The 13,083-nt window shown below is 42.3% G+C and overlaps 1 protein-coding gene across 1 annotated transcript in view; it reads right to left on the bottom strand.

Annotated features, from left to right (window-relative positions):
• The window catches only part of LOC136885260 (arylsulfatase B), a 38,359-nt gene extending 25,276 nt beyond the window's left edge, over positions 1-13,083 (bottom strand). The window contains exons 1-3 of the mRNA XM_067157741.2: positions 13,030-13,083; positions 9,929-10,029; positions 174-333 (exon numbers count right to left, since the gene is read on the bottom strand). Of these exons, the coding sequence (XP_067013842.2) occupies positions 174-333; positions 9,929-10,018 (250 nt within the window). The 5' untranslated portion in view covers positions 10,019-10,029; positions 13,030-13,083. The remainder of the gene's footprint in view (positions 1-173; positions 334-9,928; positions 10,030-13,029) is intronic.

The raw sequence follows: 13,083 nt of genomic DNA, 5'->3' as shown, positions 1-13,083 counted from the left end.
ATTAACACCCAGGTGCTTACAGTGATCCATATGAAATACTTTCATCATCAATAAGACATTTCGAGTGTAGTCCAGGCCAATGCTTTTCTCCTAATCGGAAGCTGGTGTACTTTGGTTCAGTTTATGTGCAATCGTTTGGATCAGCCGATATATCTTATAGTTGATAGACTTACCTGTTCTTATGGGGTACTTCCCGGTCAGTAGAGCTGTCCTGGATGGGGTACACGACGGCTGGCTGTAGTGACGATGCAGTAACACACCACTGGCGCCCAGGGCGTCGATATGGGGCGTTGGAATCTGGTCCGCTCCATGTAGACTGATGTCATTCCAACCCTGGATTTGAACAGCAGCATTTATTCTTTCATGAGGAGAGAGTTCATCAGGTTTCTAATGATCTATGTCGTGGACAGTGAGTGGAGAGGTGGAGGTGATGATTATTGTTTTAAAATGAAGTACAACTGAGCAACCATCCTTCGTTAACATCGGCCGAAGAAAAACAAGGGCCAGGAAGGGCATGGAGAAAATTGTGTTCAAATATATGGACGAGTAGGAGTGTGGTGATTAACTTGTTGCACAAACTTATGATGGTGTTCCGGTAATGCCATTCCAGAACAAATCTTGGATATTTCCAGTTCTCTTATCAAGTAATCGTGCTGTGAGTGGAGTTTTACTGTAGACTTATACGTCTCGAATGAATAGGACTAAAAGACCTCCTTGCCTGTCTTACTATATTGAGAATCTGAGGATAGCAATAATTGTTCAAAAATGAGATGAGATTTGTAACGTCATATGAACTTCTGCGGATCACTGCTTAAGCACATGAGCGGAAAATGGCCGGCCGCTCGGGTTATATTTTTAAGCTGTTGGGAACACGTGTTCACTTTGTGATTTTTAATTTTTTATTACATTGTGGTTGGCGAAAGTGACGACGAGCAACGGAGCAAAATAGTAGAAAAGGGAATGCTCTCCAATTGGGAGAAACTTCGGATTGGGACGGGTGAAATTCATTATGCTTAAAGCAGAGAAGAATTCAGCATTGCCAACAAAGGGAACAACCGATTAAATGTAAAACGCAAATTTTTGCAAATTTCAACATGACTTGTAAATAATTCATAGAGGTTTTCACCTACCGAAGTAAAGTTTATGGATGAATGAATGTAAATCATATTTTAAATGTACGTAATTGTTTGAATGTTGTTATAGATAAATAATTATATAAATAATCCATGTATCAATGTCCTACTTCCACTTCAGGAAGAACCCCGAGCTCCGCGTAAACATCTTAGGCTTCCTCAACCTGAAGTTTAATCGAAAACATGAGTTAAGAAGCTTCGTAAAATTCTAAGAACTCGCGAATTTGAAACTGGGAAGACATTGTCTGGACGAGGTAGGGGTCTCGAAGACTTTGCAGATGTATCAAGATGTAACAAGTTGATTTCTAATAAAGCTGGATTATCCGCATCTGAATGGATGACCTGCCTTAAAATGAACGCAATCGTGGCGGTTGTCCGGACCATTCGAGGCAGATCTTGAGACGATATCCGATGCAGACACCGCATCGAGAACGAATCACTTGGACATGTTTTGAGATTCTGTGATAAAGGAACATTACTACGCAATTCACGCTATCACATGTTGAGGTATAAGGTCGCTAATGCTTTGCGACAGAAAAGGTGGCAAGTGCACGAAGAAATACCATGTCTTTCCTCACATGGGTCTACTAGAAGAGTTGATATTATTGCATATTCTAACACCTCTAGGCACGGCATGATAATAAACCCTTCTACCCGATTCGAGGTTGTTCTTCAACAAACTGAGGTGGTGGATAAAGAAAACAAAGCTATATATGAACCTACTGTTAATTATTTCAAAGACAAATATAAGCTCCATTGCGTTGATGCAATAGGTCTATTGATAGGAATTTCGAAAGAAAATACCACATTCCGACTTCTGTACGAGATAAAATAGTCACCATACTATGCTTAGTAAAGATGGCTGAAAAATAACGTAGCAGTTACTTTGTCACAGTTACATGCCTGTCACTGTTACGAATGTAACGAAGACAAAAAAGATCAGGTTGCCAAGTAACGACAACAGAATAACGAACTAGTGAAAACAGTAACTGGGAAGTGGGAACTGTCACTAGTAGCAGCTTACAGACACAGAATGTGACCTTCGAAGTTCAGATAGTACGCATATCTTCCAAGTAAAAGCGCTTTCGTAAGGAGATTGCTTGAACTCAAATACACTATAGTGTATAATATACTCTGTAGTGTATTTGTTTATGTTACTGCTGTCATCTGGTAACTAAACTGTAAACTGTTATGGCATATTCAACAGCTCAGGGGTAATCGTTGACTCAGACATCACGCAGGGCTACCTACTTTATAATATTATTATAAGTTTCACCCGGTATAATTTTTCTTATACCATTATTAAATTAGTAAGATAACTTTCCATACTGATATTATAGATAATAATAATAATAATAATAATAATAATAATAATAATAATAATAATAATAATAATAATGGCGTATGGCCTCCAGAGAGGCCTGGTGCAGGTCTTTTTCTAGTAGACAGCCTATTAGGCGACCTGCATGTCTGTGAAGATGAGGGCCCTACCTGGGATGATTTCTAATGTTGAATACGCCCCACACACCCAGCCCCCGAGCCATTGGAATTAACCAATTAAGGTTAAAATCCACGACCCGGCTGGGAATCGAACCCGAGACCCTATGAACCGAAGGCCAGTACGCTGACCATTCAGGCTACGAGTCGGACATATTATAGATAACATAACATTACTTCGTTTTACTTAATCGATCCTCTTGTGCCGGTTTGTGTCGAGGTTTGACAGACAGATTATCATGTTTTCTTGTTTTCTATCCTTGATCGGGGCATTGTCAAACTCACTCCTCTAGATTTCAGAAAAGACGCTATGTTGTCTTCTCATTTCATCCGTTGGCTGCTTCTCGTTAGCTTTACAGCAAATAGGAACACGTGTTTTGCTGCACCGACTTTCAACACTGTAGTGATGCGTGCGCGCATGTGCGAATGAATGAATGGGACTTCGCAACACAACTGTAAGGAGACACGCTTGAAGCCGTGACCAGTAAACGGTGAGTAACGTTGGGCGTTATTTTTAACTGTTACTTTTCACAGTTACTTTATTTTAGCAGTGACAGATGTAACAGTTACACAAATATAACCGTTTGTCACATCTCTAACGTCTACTCTCACTCACACGCAATGACACAGACACGTACTCGGGAGATGCGCAAGCGCAGACATGTGACAACAACCGATTGGTGCATCGAAATCACGGTTTCCAGCATTTCCTGTGATGGACAGTTCTCCTGTTCATTGACAAGAGTCAATTGCGCGTTAGTCTTATAAATATTTTCCGGGTTTTGCCCACCCTATATTAAGATTTCATATCTAAGAGAAAGAGCCTCCGTGGCTCAGACGGCAGCGCGTCGGCCTCTCACCGCTGAATACCGTGGTTCAAATCCCGGTCACTTCATGTGAGATTTGTGCTGGACAAAGCGGAGGCGGGACAGGTTTTTCTCCGGGTACTCCGGTTTTCCCTGTCATCCTTCATTCCAGCAACACTCTCCATTCTCATTTCATAGCATCTATCATTCATTAATAAATCACTTTGGGAGTGGCGACCCCATCGTACTAACAGCCTATATCTGCTTCATTCATTACATCCCTGACCCGGTCAATGACTGGAAAACAGGTTGTAGGTTTTCATTCATCTAAGAGAACGAAGTTAAACACGTCTACTAGATATAGCTGAAAAATAACGTAGCAGTTACATGCCTGTCACTGTTACACGATTTTCTGCTACAATGAAGTCCATCACCGGGCGAGCTGGCCGTGCGGGTAGGGGCGTGCAACTGTGAGCTCGCATCCGGAAGATAGTGGGTTCGAACCCCACTGTCGGCAGCCCTGAAGATGGTTTTCTGTGGTTTCCCATTTTCACACCAGGCAAATGCTGGGGCTGTACCTTAAGTAAGGCCACGGCCGCTTCCTTCCCATTCCTAGACCTTTCCTGTCCCATCGTCGCCATAAGACGTAAAGCAAATAGCAAAAGAACAAAAAAAGTCAAGTCCATCGTGATGAGAGAACTAATTGCGCTGTGACACATAAACCTGTCCACCTGAAAGGAATTCTTCACGACAAAAGAGCTTGTGATTGCGCGAAGAGAGAGAGCAATTCGCTATGACAGGATTAATTGGAGAAATTGACGTCACGGAGGACTAACTCTCAATTGTTCTTCTCTCTGGTCTTCATAATAAAGTAAAGATACGAGCGAGCCAGATGGCAGTCGCAGAGTTTCTAGTTGAAATCGATTATCTCTCTTTTGTGTGTTACCGATCTTACGTAGCCATTTGAAATGTCTTAAAACTTTTTATGTGAAATCTATGAACATATTTTCATACCGTTTTAATTATCTTCTATGGACATGGTTTTAAACCAAACAGTAGTTTGCACGACGTTACTAGGTTTCGCAACTTATTATATGAATAATAATGCTATTTGCTTTACGTCCCACTAACTACTTTTTCGGTCTTCAGAGACGCCGGAGGTGCCGGAATTTAGTCTCCCGGGAGTTCTTTTACGTGCCAGTAAATCTACCGACACGAGGCTGACGTATTTGAGCATCTTCAAATACCACCGGACTGAGCCAGGATCGAACCTGCCACGTTGGGGTCAGAAGGCTAGCGCCTTAACCGTCTGAGCCACTCAGCCCGGCACTAGTTACATGAAACGGATGGTTGTTCACATGGAGGCACTGGTGTATACTCTAGTTTCATGATATCTTCTGCATTTTACTCCGGTATTATCTAATTATCATAGACACTCACATCCTTGCAGGAACTATAGTTGTTAGTGACTCTAAAAGCTGAGAAAAGAAACAGATGAATATGGAATAAGGACATGCTTACTGAATAAGAAAATTGTAGAAGAAATCGTGCCAAATTTTAGTCTATCACATAAATAAAAAAAATAATATGAACATAATTTTTTTAGAAGATACGTCGTACCGATACAGATAGGTCTTCTGGCGACGATAGAACATCAAAGGGCTATGAGTGGGCAGGAAACGGCCGTGGTCTTGATTAAGGTACAACCCCAGAATTTGTCTGATGTGAAAATGGGAAACCACCGAAAGCGACTTTCAGAGCTACCGGCGTTGCACCCGGGAGATAGTGGGTTCGAACCCGACTGTCGGAAGCCCTGAAAATGGTTTCGCTTAAGTGCGACCAGTATCCAGTATTCGGGAGATAGTGGGTTCGAGCCCCGCTGTCAGCAGCACTGAAGGTGGTTTTCCATGGTTTCCCATTTTCACACCAGGTAAATGCTGGGATTGCACCTTATTTAAGGCCACAGCCGCTTCATTCCTACCCCTAGCCCTTTCCTATCCCACCGTTGCCATAAGACCTATCTGTGTCGTTGCGACGTAAAGCAACTTGTAGAAGGTCATTTTGGACAATTTATTTTGCACGCTTTCTCACTCTCCATGCCGATGATGGCTGAACTTGGACTTAAATGTCATCGGGAATGTCACGGTTCATCTCAGCGATTCGGAAAACTATGGATTCAACACTAGTACAGGTCGTTTTCTATTAGTTTTACCTGTCACTTCCTCCCCACTACACCCCTACGGGTGCTCAATGTATCTTACCCTTACGGTATTTCTCTCCAGATAGTATTAAGTTATAGGTGTACCAAGTTTGGTTGAAATTGGAGAGGTTAACCTATAGTCGCCACCTTTTCTGATCGTTTAGCTTCGCCGATGTCTCTACGTAAAAATATTGCTCCTTAACTGTATGCCACCCGCTAAGTACAGAATGTATAGCGGGCTAGAGTGTAGAGGTGTGACAAACGGTTATTTTGTGTAACTGCTACACCTGTCACTGTTACAACAAAGTAACTGTGAAAAGTAACAGTTAAAAATAACGTCCAACGTTACTCACCTTTCATTGGTCACAGCTTGGTCACGGCTTCAAGCTTGTCTCCTTACAGCTGTGTTGCGAAGTCCCATACATTCACTCGCTCATGCGCGCACTCATCACTACACTGTTGAAAGTCGGTGCAGAAAAACACGCATTCCTATTTGTTATAAAGTTAACGAGAGGCAGACAACGGATGAAATGAGAAGGACAACATAGCTTATTTTCTGAAATGTAGACGAGTGAGTTTGACAATGCCCCGATCAAGGATAGAAGACAAGAAAATATGATGATCTGTCTGCCAAACCTCGACACAAACCGGTACAAGAGGATCGATTAAGTAAAATGAAGTAATGTTATGATATCCATAATATCAATATGAAAAGTTTGCGTACTACTTTATTTATGGTACAAGAAAAATTATACGGGTGAAACTGATAATAATATTACAATGTAGGTGGCCCTGCGTGATGTCTGAGTCAAAACGATTACCCCTGAGCAGTTGATTATGTCATAACAGTTTACACTTTAGTTCATCATCATCATCATCATCTGTTTACCCTCCAGGTTCGGTTTTTCCCTCGGACTGAGCGAGGGATCCCACCTCTACCGCCTAAAGGGCAGTGTCCTGGAGCTTCAGACACTTGGTCGGGGGATACAACTGGGGAGAATGATCAGTACCTCGCCCAGGCGGCCTCACCTGCTATGCTGAACAGGGGCCTTGTGGAGGGATGGGAAGATTGGAAGGGATAGGCAAGGAAGAGGGAAGGAAGCGGCCGTGGCCTTAAGTTAGGTACCATCCCGGCATTTGCCTGGAGGAGAAGTGGGAAACCACGGAAAACCACTTCCAGGATGGCTGAGGTGGGAATCGAACCCACCTCTACTCAGTTGACCTCCCGAGACTGAGTGGACCCCGTTCCAGCCCTCGTACCACTTTTCAAATTTCGTGGCAGAGCCGGGATTCGAACCCGGGCCTCCGGGGGTGGCAGCTAATCACACTAACCACTACACCACAGAGGCGGACTTACACTTTAGTTACCAGGTGAAAACAGCAACTTAAACAAATACACAGCGGGCGAGTTGGCCGTGCGGTTAGGAGCGCGCAGATATGATCTCGCATCCGGGAGATAGTGGGTTCGAACCCCACTGTCGGCAGCCCTGAAGATGGTTTTCCGTGGTTTCCCATTTTCACACCAGGCAAATGCTGGGGCTGTACCTTAATTAAGGCCACGGCCGCTTCCTTTCTATTCCTAGATCTTTCCTGTCACATCGTCGCCATAAGACGTAAAAAGAATAGCAAAACACCACACACACACGCACTGTACGGTGTATTATACACTATAGTGTATTTGACTTAAAGCGATCTCCTACGAAAGCGCTCTCACTTGGAAGACATGCGTACTGTCTGAATTCTGAAGGTCACATTCTGTGTCTGTAAGCGCGCTACTAGTGACAGTTCCTATTTCCCAGTTTCTGTTTTCACTAATACGTTATTCTGTTGTCGTTACTCGATAACCTGTTCTTTTTTGTCCTCGTTATATTTGTAACAGTGACAAAGTAACTGCTACGATATTTTTCAGTCATCTCTAATGCTTAGCCATATTTGAGCAACGTGTAGGGAGACGACAGCTGACTAACGTTTGGTGCACGCACCGATGAATTTCATTGGTTGCGACAAGCAAAGAGTTGCGTGGAAGATACTTCTATTTCCATTTTCGAAACAATATTGAAACTTTAACCGACCTCTAGCTAAATACCGGTTGAACATTGTTTATGCAATGGAAGACCGTGGTCGACTTAGAAGTTGTTTAAGTAGACGTTTTGTAAGGCTTAAAACTAGTCATCGTTTCTGCAATCGGCCCATAGTAAATAGACAGTCAGAGCCAGGGTAACTAGACGAGAGGCTTAGGTGTCGCGAGACGGTTGCGCAATAGACTGGCGTGCTCGTGACGTCACTGGGCTCTCCCTCGCATTACGCTACGCATTGTTTTGTGCGTTTATGTCAGTCTATACTCCTTGGTGTCAATTTTTTCATTCTAAGCAGTGAAGTTCGGTGCAATGCTGTTCGTCTGCGATTTGCATATTGCTTCTTTAATTATTTAATTACTTTCGAGGTTTGCGAATGCTTTAAAAGTCGTGAACTCGTGCGTATTGTTCCGTGAGTGAAGTCGTCGTGTTTGTGATATTAAAATGCCGTGCTGTGTGGGTGCAGGCTGTGTAAATCATTCCAACAACGCAAGGAAACGAAAGTTGTCCTCTTATATTTCCCAAAAGATCCAACTCCTCACAAACAATGGGTCGATTTTTGTGAAAGACTAAAGTCTAAAATCGCACGCATATGCTCCAAACATTTTCTGCCTTCTGATTTTGAGAGAAATTTAGTATCTTTACTGTTAGGCACTTGTTGAAAAAAAAGGAACAGTTCCTTCCCAAAACATTCCCACACTTTCTGAATCAACAGATAACGTAGAGAAACACACGTGCATGAAGTACTTATTTTGCATTCTTTCATGGCAGCTGTAAATACTAAAATATACCGAGCTCGATAGCTGCAGTCGCTTAAGTGCGGCCAGTATCCAGTATTCGGGAGATAGTAGGTTCGAACCTCACTGTTGGCAGCCCTGAAAATGGTTTTCTGTGGTTTCCCATTTTCACACCAGGCAAATGCTGGGGCTGTATCTTAATTAAGGCCACGGCCTCTTCCTTCCCACTCCTAGCCCTTCCCTGTCCCATCGTCGCCATAAGACCTATCTGTGTCGGTGCGACGTAAAGTACATATGAAAATACTAAAATATCCAGTATATTAGAACACTTTAAAATATATTTCAACATATTAGCTAAAGGTTTCACTATTCTGGCGCTACCTGACTGCTCCCAAATCCTATTTGCGCATGCCCGATTTCCTGCGAGTGTCTGAACTACGTTGCGCCACTTTATTTACATCCCTCGTATTAATGTAATCTCATCAGTGAATTTGAGCACCTCCTGTGAATCATTCTGTAAGAGAGTTGAAACCGATTTCACCGTCGATCGCTCAATAAGTTAGGTATTTTAAAGTAGTTTAGTATTGTTAGAGTCAATAGTGATTGGATATATACAGTAGTTACATTTCTCCTATACCTAGGTATAGTTGCACTGACCTAATTGCAACCTGAAATTTTTGCTTTGTGCGCTGTCTTATCCTCTACATTATAGTCATATACCATCAAAATCGAATTTGGACAAATATATTATTTTTCATTTTTATTTTTAAAACATTTAAACTATCTTTCAATCACTCATAAAGTAAAAAGTTAATTAATACTTGAGACGTTGTATGCACATTGAATTAGTTATAATTTTATCGTGCGGGATTTTAAAGCTGAGAAATGTTTGCCATTGAATTTTTCTATACCTTACTCATTATTATTATTATTATTATTATTATTATTATTATTATTATTATTATTATTATTATTCTCTAGTCGAAAACGTACAAACTTTCAGTTAATGTACAAGACATTTTAAAGTAAGTATAACGTGTGAGATTGTCTCTTGATATTACACACGCCCAATATTTTGCAATGCCCAATGCACTCAAAATGGCTTGTAGCATATTATCCTCTATGTAAGATGTTAGACACAGAGTGCGACTGAAGCACGTGGATCGTGATTTGTTGCTGTTCCCATGTAACTGGGTTAACCTTGCTCTAAAACTTATTAAAAAGTCCTTTGGATGAAGTCGAGATTTGGTTCAAAACCAGTCATAAAAATCTACCAGATAAAATATGTTTCTAGTTTTAGTTTCTTTTCTTTTTCCTGGAACTGAAACATTATATTTGAACTGGATCAATCCTATCGTAAACATTCATATAAATTAAAAATTATTTGAAAAAAACTGGAATCTGCCTCATCAGAACCAGCCAGAATAACCTATGAAATGATCATACGGTTATCTGTAATACAAAATAACATTTTACTTACCATATCGTCGACCAGCATAAGGACTATGTGTGGCTGTTTTGAAGCAGAGACAGAACTAACTATTACAAGGATACTGAGAAGTCCCCACATTGTCTTCTTTCCTGTATAAAAAAATGTTCATATCAGTATTTTAGTGAGAATATACCAGGAGGCCAGCCAGCGCTGTACTTTCTAACTGTCCCGCATGCACTATAGACTGATTTTCATAGGGACTAAGTTGGCAGAAATTGGCTGTCCCGTCAGCAACGACCACTGCAGCTGGTCCGAAATACAGCAGGTTGTAGCGCTCGTTTGTAAACCAGTAATTAGGCATCCCGTTGATCACGGGTGCATTACTGGATACTTATAAGAAGAAAGTATGGGGCAAGTGGGCCACCTGGTATAATAATTGAAAGTTCAAGACGGTCACTCTAGAATTGGCACACACATTTTAAAATGTCATAAATCATAAATTGGAAAATGAATAAAATATCACCATGCATGTATTTTACTTGTAGATTGCTATGGGTTTCGGCGTTCAGTCTGCAAGCCTCTGTGAATTAACCAAGCGCTCCTCTGTTTCCAAAGACGACTTGCTATGAGGCCTCGTACAGTTACACACCTCGTTATCATCTAATCATAAAACAGCCACATGTAGTTATTGGTGAAACGAAGAAATTGGAGCAAGTATCAAAGAACGACGTCGCGCTCATAAACGCTATCGTAGGCAGCCTACCGTGGACAATTTTTAAAAAACTCCGCGCTAACGCACGATTTCTTATTCGGCAGAGTAATAAAACTTCATGGGAAAGATGTGTGTCGTCCATCACGTCACATACACCGTCAACTCAAGTGTGCACTAAACTCGACGCATTTCGGGTGAACAAGGACCATGCTTAGCACAGGGAATTTCCATTGCAGGCAGTATCGTCACTGACCCCTCCACGGTTGCTAATCATCTAGCAGGACATTGCGCAAATGTGTCTTGTTCCGGAAACTATCATCCCGATTTCCTGGCTCTGAAGCGGGAGGCGGTAGACCGCAATTATCTGAGTTTTGCCACTCAAGCTTCGGAGGATTATACCGTACCCTTTACCGAGTGGGAACTCCGCAAGGATCTGTCTCCTGGATCGGATAATGTCCAGTACCTCAACGAAGATAGCTTAATAGTAGTAGTAGTAGTATTTATTAGAAATAAATCATCCGTCCTCCAGTGAGGGTGATCATAACTTACAGTGTGTAATTATAATAATGAAACAATACTTTTTCTGGAAAATTCATTGTAAGGAAATTACGATTTCAGGTATAAATGCAAGTGTAAAATTTGGAGAGAATTTCTAACGATCTGTAATAAGGAATTTTCAAATTTTGAAGGGCAGTGGCTGTGTACATTTGGATTCAAACAGGAGACCTCTGAAAACCCATTTACCAAGATGAATATTATATTTGCCTGACAGATATGGCACAGGTTAACATCCTGAGTCTGTTGCAGGTCTCTCTCGAAGCGAATGGCAGGATCTAACACCATCACTTTATTCTCTTTCTTATTGATGGCTATAATGTCCACTCTTCTCGTTGAGTCGTCGGTAGAGACTCTGTGAACTTCTTCGTGCCAGTCGACCCCCCCCCATGCTGCCTCAGGCCTTGAGCAATTGATGTCCTTACTCGATGGTGACGATTGTTACACAATAATTCGGTGCTTCTGAACAACCCCAGCGGGTTGACCTGAAAGTTCTCACGGGCACCGATCTTGGGATGTTCAAACAAATCTGGATAGAGGGTGAGTTTCCGTGACAAATACCCTAAATATGCAGGAAGTTACAGACGTATTTTTCTCACCAACTGTCCGTGTAAACTATCTGAGAGGATGGTGAATCGAGGACTTGTGTGGTGTTTGGTGAAAAGAGGACTTTTGTTCCAATACCAATGAGATTTCGAGCTGCTCGCTCCACCACTGACCACTGGGCAAGCCTGGAGATTTCTATACAGGACGCGTTTCTTAAAAAAAAAAATACAGCATTTTGTGGCCCATGACACCACATGGCGATATGGCATCCTTTCATTCATGTATCGGTGGAAATTCCGTGATACTTGACGGTTTTTATGGTGGATATTTCTGTCCCTCCGTATATTTTGTGTCCGATTAGGGAGGGCATATCCGCAATATCATGTTCAGGAAAATGGAGTCCCACAGGGATCGGTTCTCGACGTTACTCTCTTCGTGATTGCCATAAACGGTATTGTCGCTGCTGCTGGTTCAGCAGTAATACCGTCGCTATATGTGAACAACTTAGCTCTGCATTATAGCTCACGAAGTCGCAGAACGACAATTACAGCAAGCTATTAGGAGAGTGGAACAGTGGACCTCAGAACATGGCTTTCGGTTTTCAAATGCAAAGACCTTTGTTGTTCACTTCTGTCGGAAGCGCACTCTTCATCCCCATCCAGAGCTTTAGTTACTGGTGGTGGGGGTCGCTATTCCTACAGTTGACACAGATTTCTTGGGCTCCTTTCCGATAGTTAAAAGTCAAATGCGCTAAGAAACTGAATATTTTTAAGTTTCCTAGCGACACTACTTGGGGAACAGACCAAGGCAGGAACTCGTGGACGGGATCAAGACAGGAAGAGGTTTGTTGTTGTTGTTGTTTACAGGGACATCTAGGTTCATCGGGCCAAAGGCAGGAAGAGGATACTGGACTGAAAAGATTGGCGAATCTGCAATCCCACCAACCTCTTACGTTAGATGTGGTCGGAAAAATATCCTGACTGAGACGGACCGGAGACGCGTTTCACGGCTTGTCAATCAAAATCGCTTCCAAACCCGACAGGAATTACTGCAGTCAGTGAATGAAGGTCCATCCCGACCTGTTAGCGAGAGAACACTGCGCCGGGATCTGCATGCAATGAACATTTGGAGTCGGTCACCTCGCATTGCTCACACAGGCACATACTGTAAACCTGCGCGTCTTCAATCATCGAACGTGGACAATCGCTGCCTGGCGGAACGTAATGTGGTCTACAACGCGGTTGTACTTCTCCATGAAGCAAGAATCACCTCCACCATCCTGTGTATTCCGTATGCTTGTCATAAATGTTGTTTGCTGAGAATAAGTTTAGCTTACCTGTGTGCCTGTCGGCCGACAACTACAGTCGCTTGAACTTGATCTGCAGAGTGG

This window comes from Anabrus simplex, chromosome 14 (genome assembly GCF_040414725.1).
Source record: "Anabrus simplex isolate iqAnaSimp1 chromosome 14, ASM4041472v1, whole genome shotgun sequence".
Lineage (NCBI taxonomy): Eukaryota > Metazoa > Arthropoda > Insecta > Orthoptera > Tettigoniidae > Anabrus > Anabrus simplex.
Note: the sequence above shows the minus strand (reverse complement) of the source record. Positions and strands in the feature narration are given on the sequence as shown.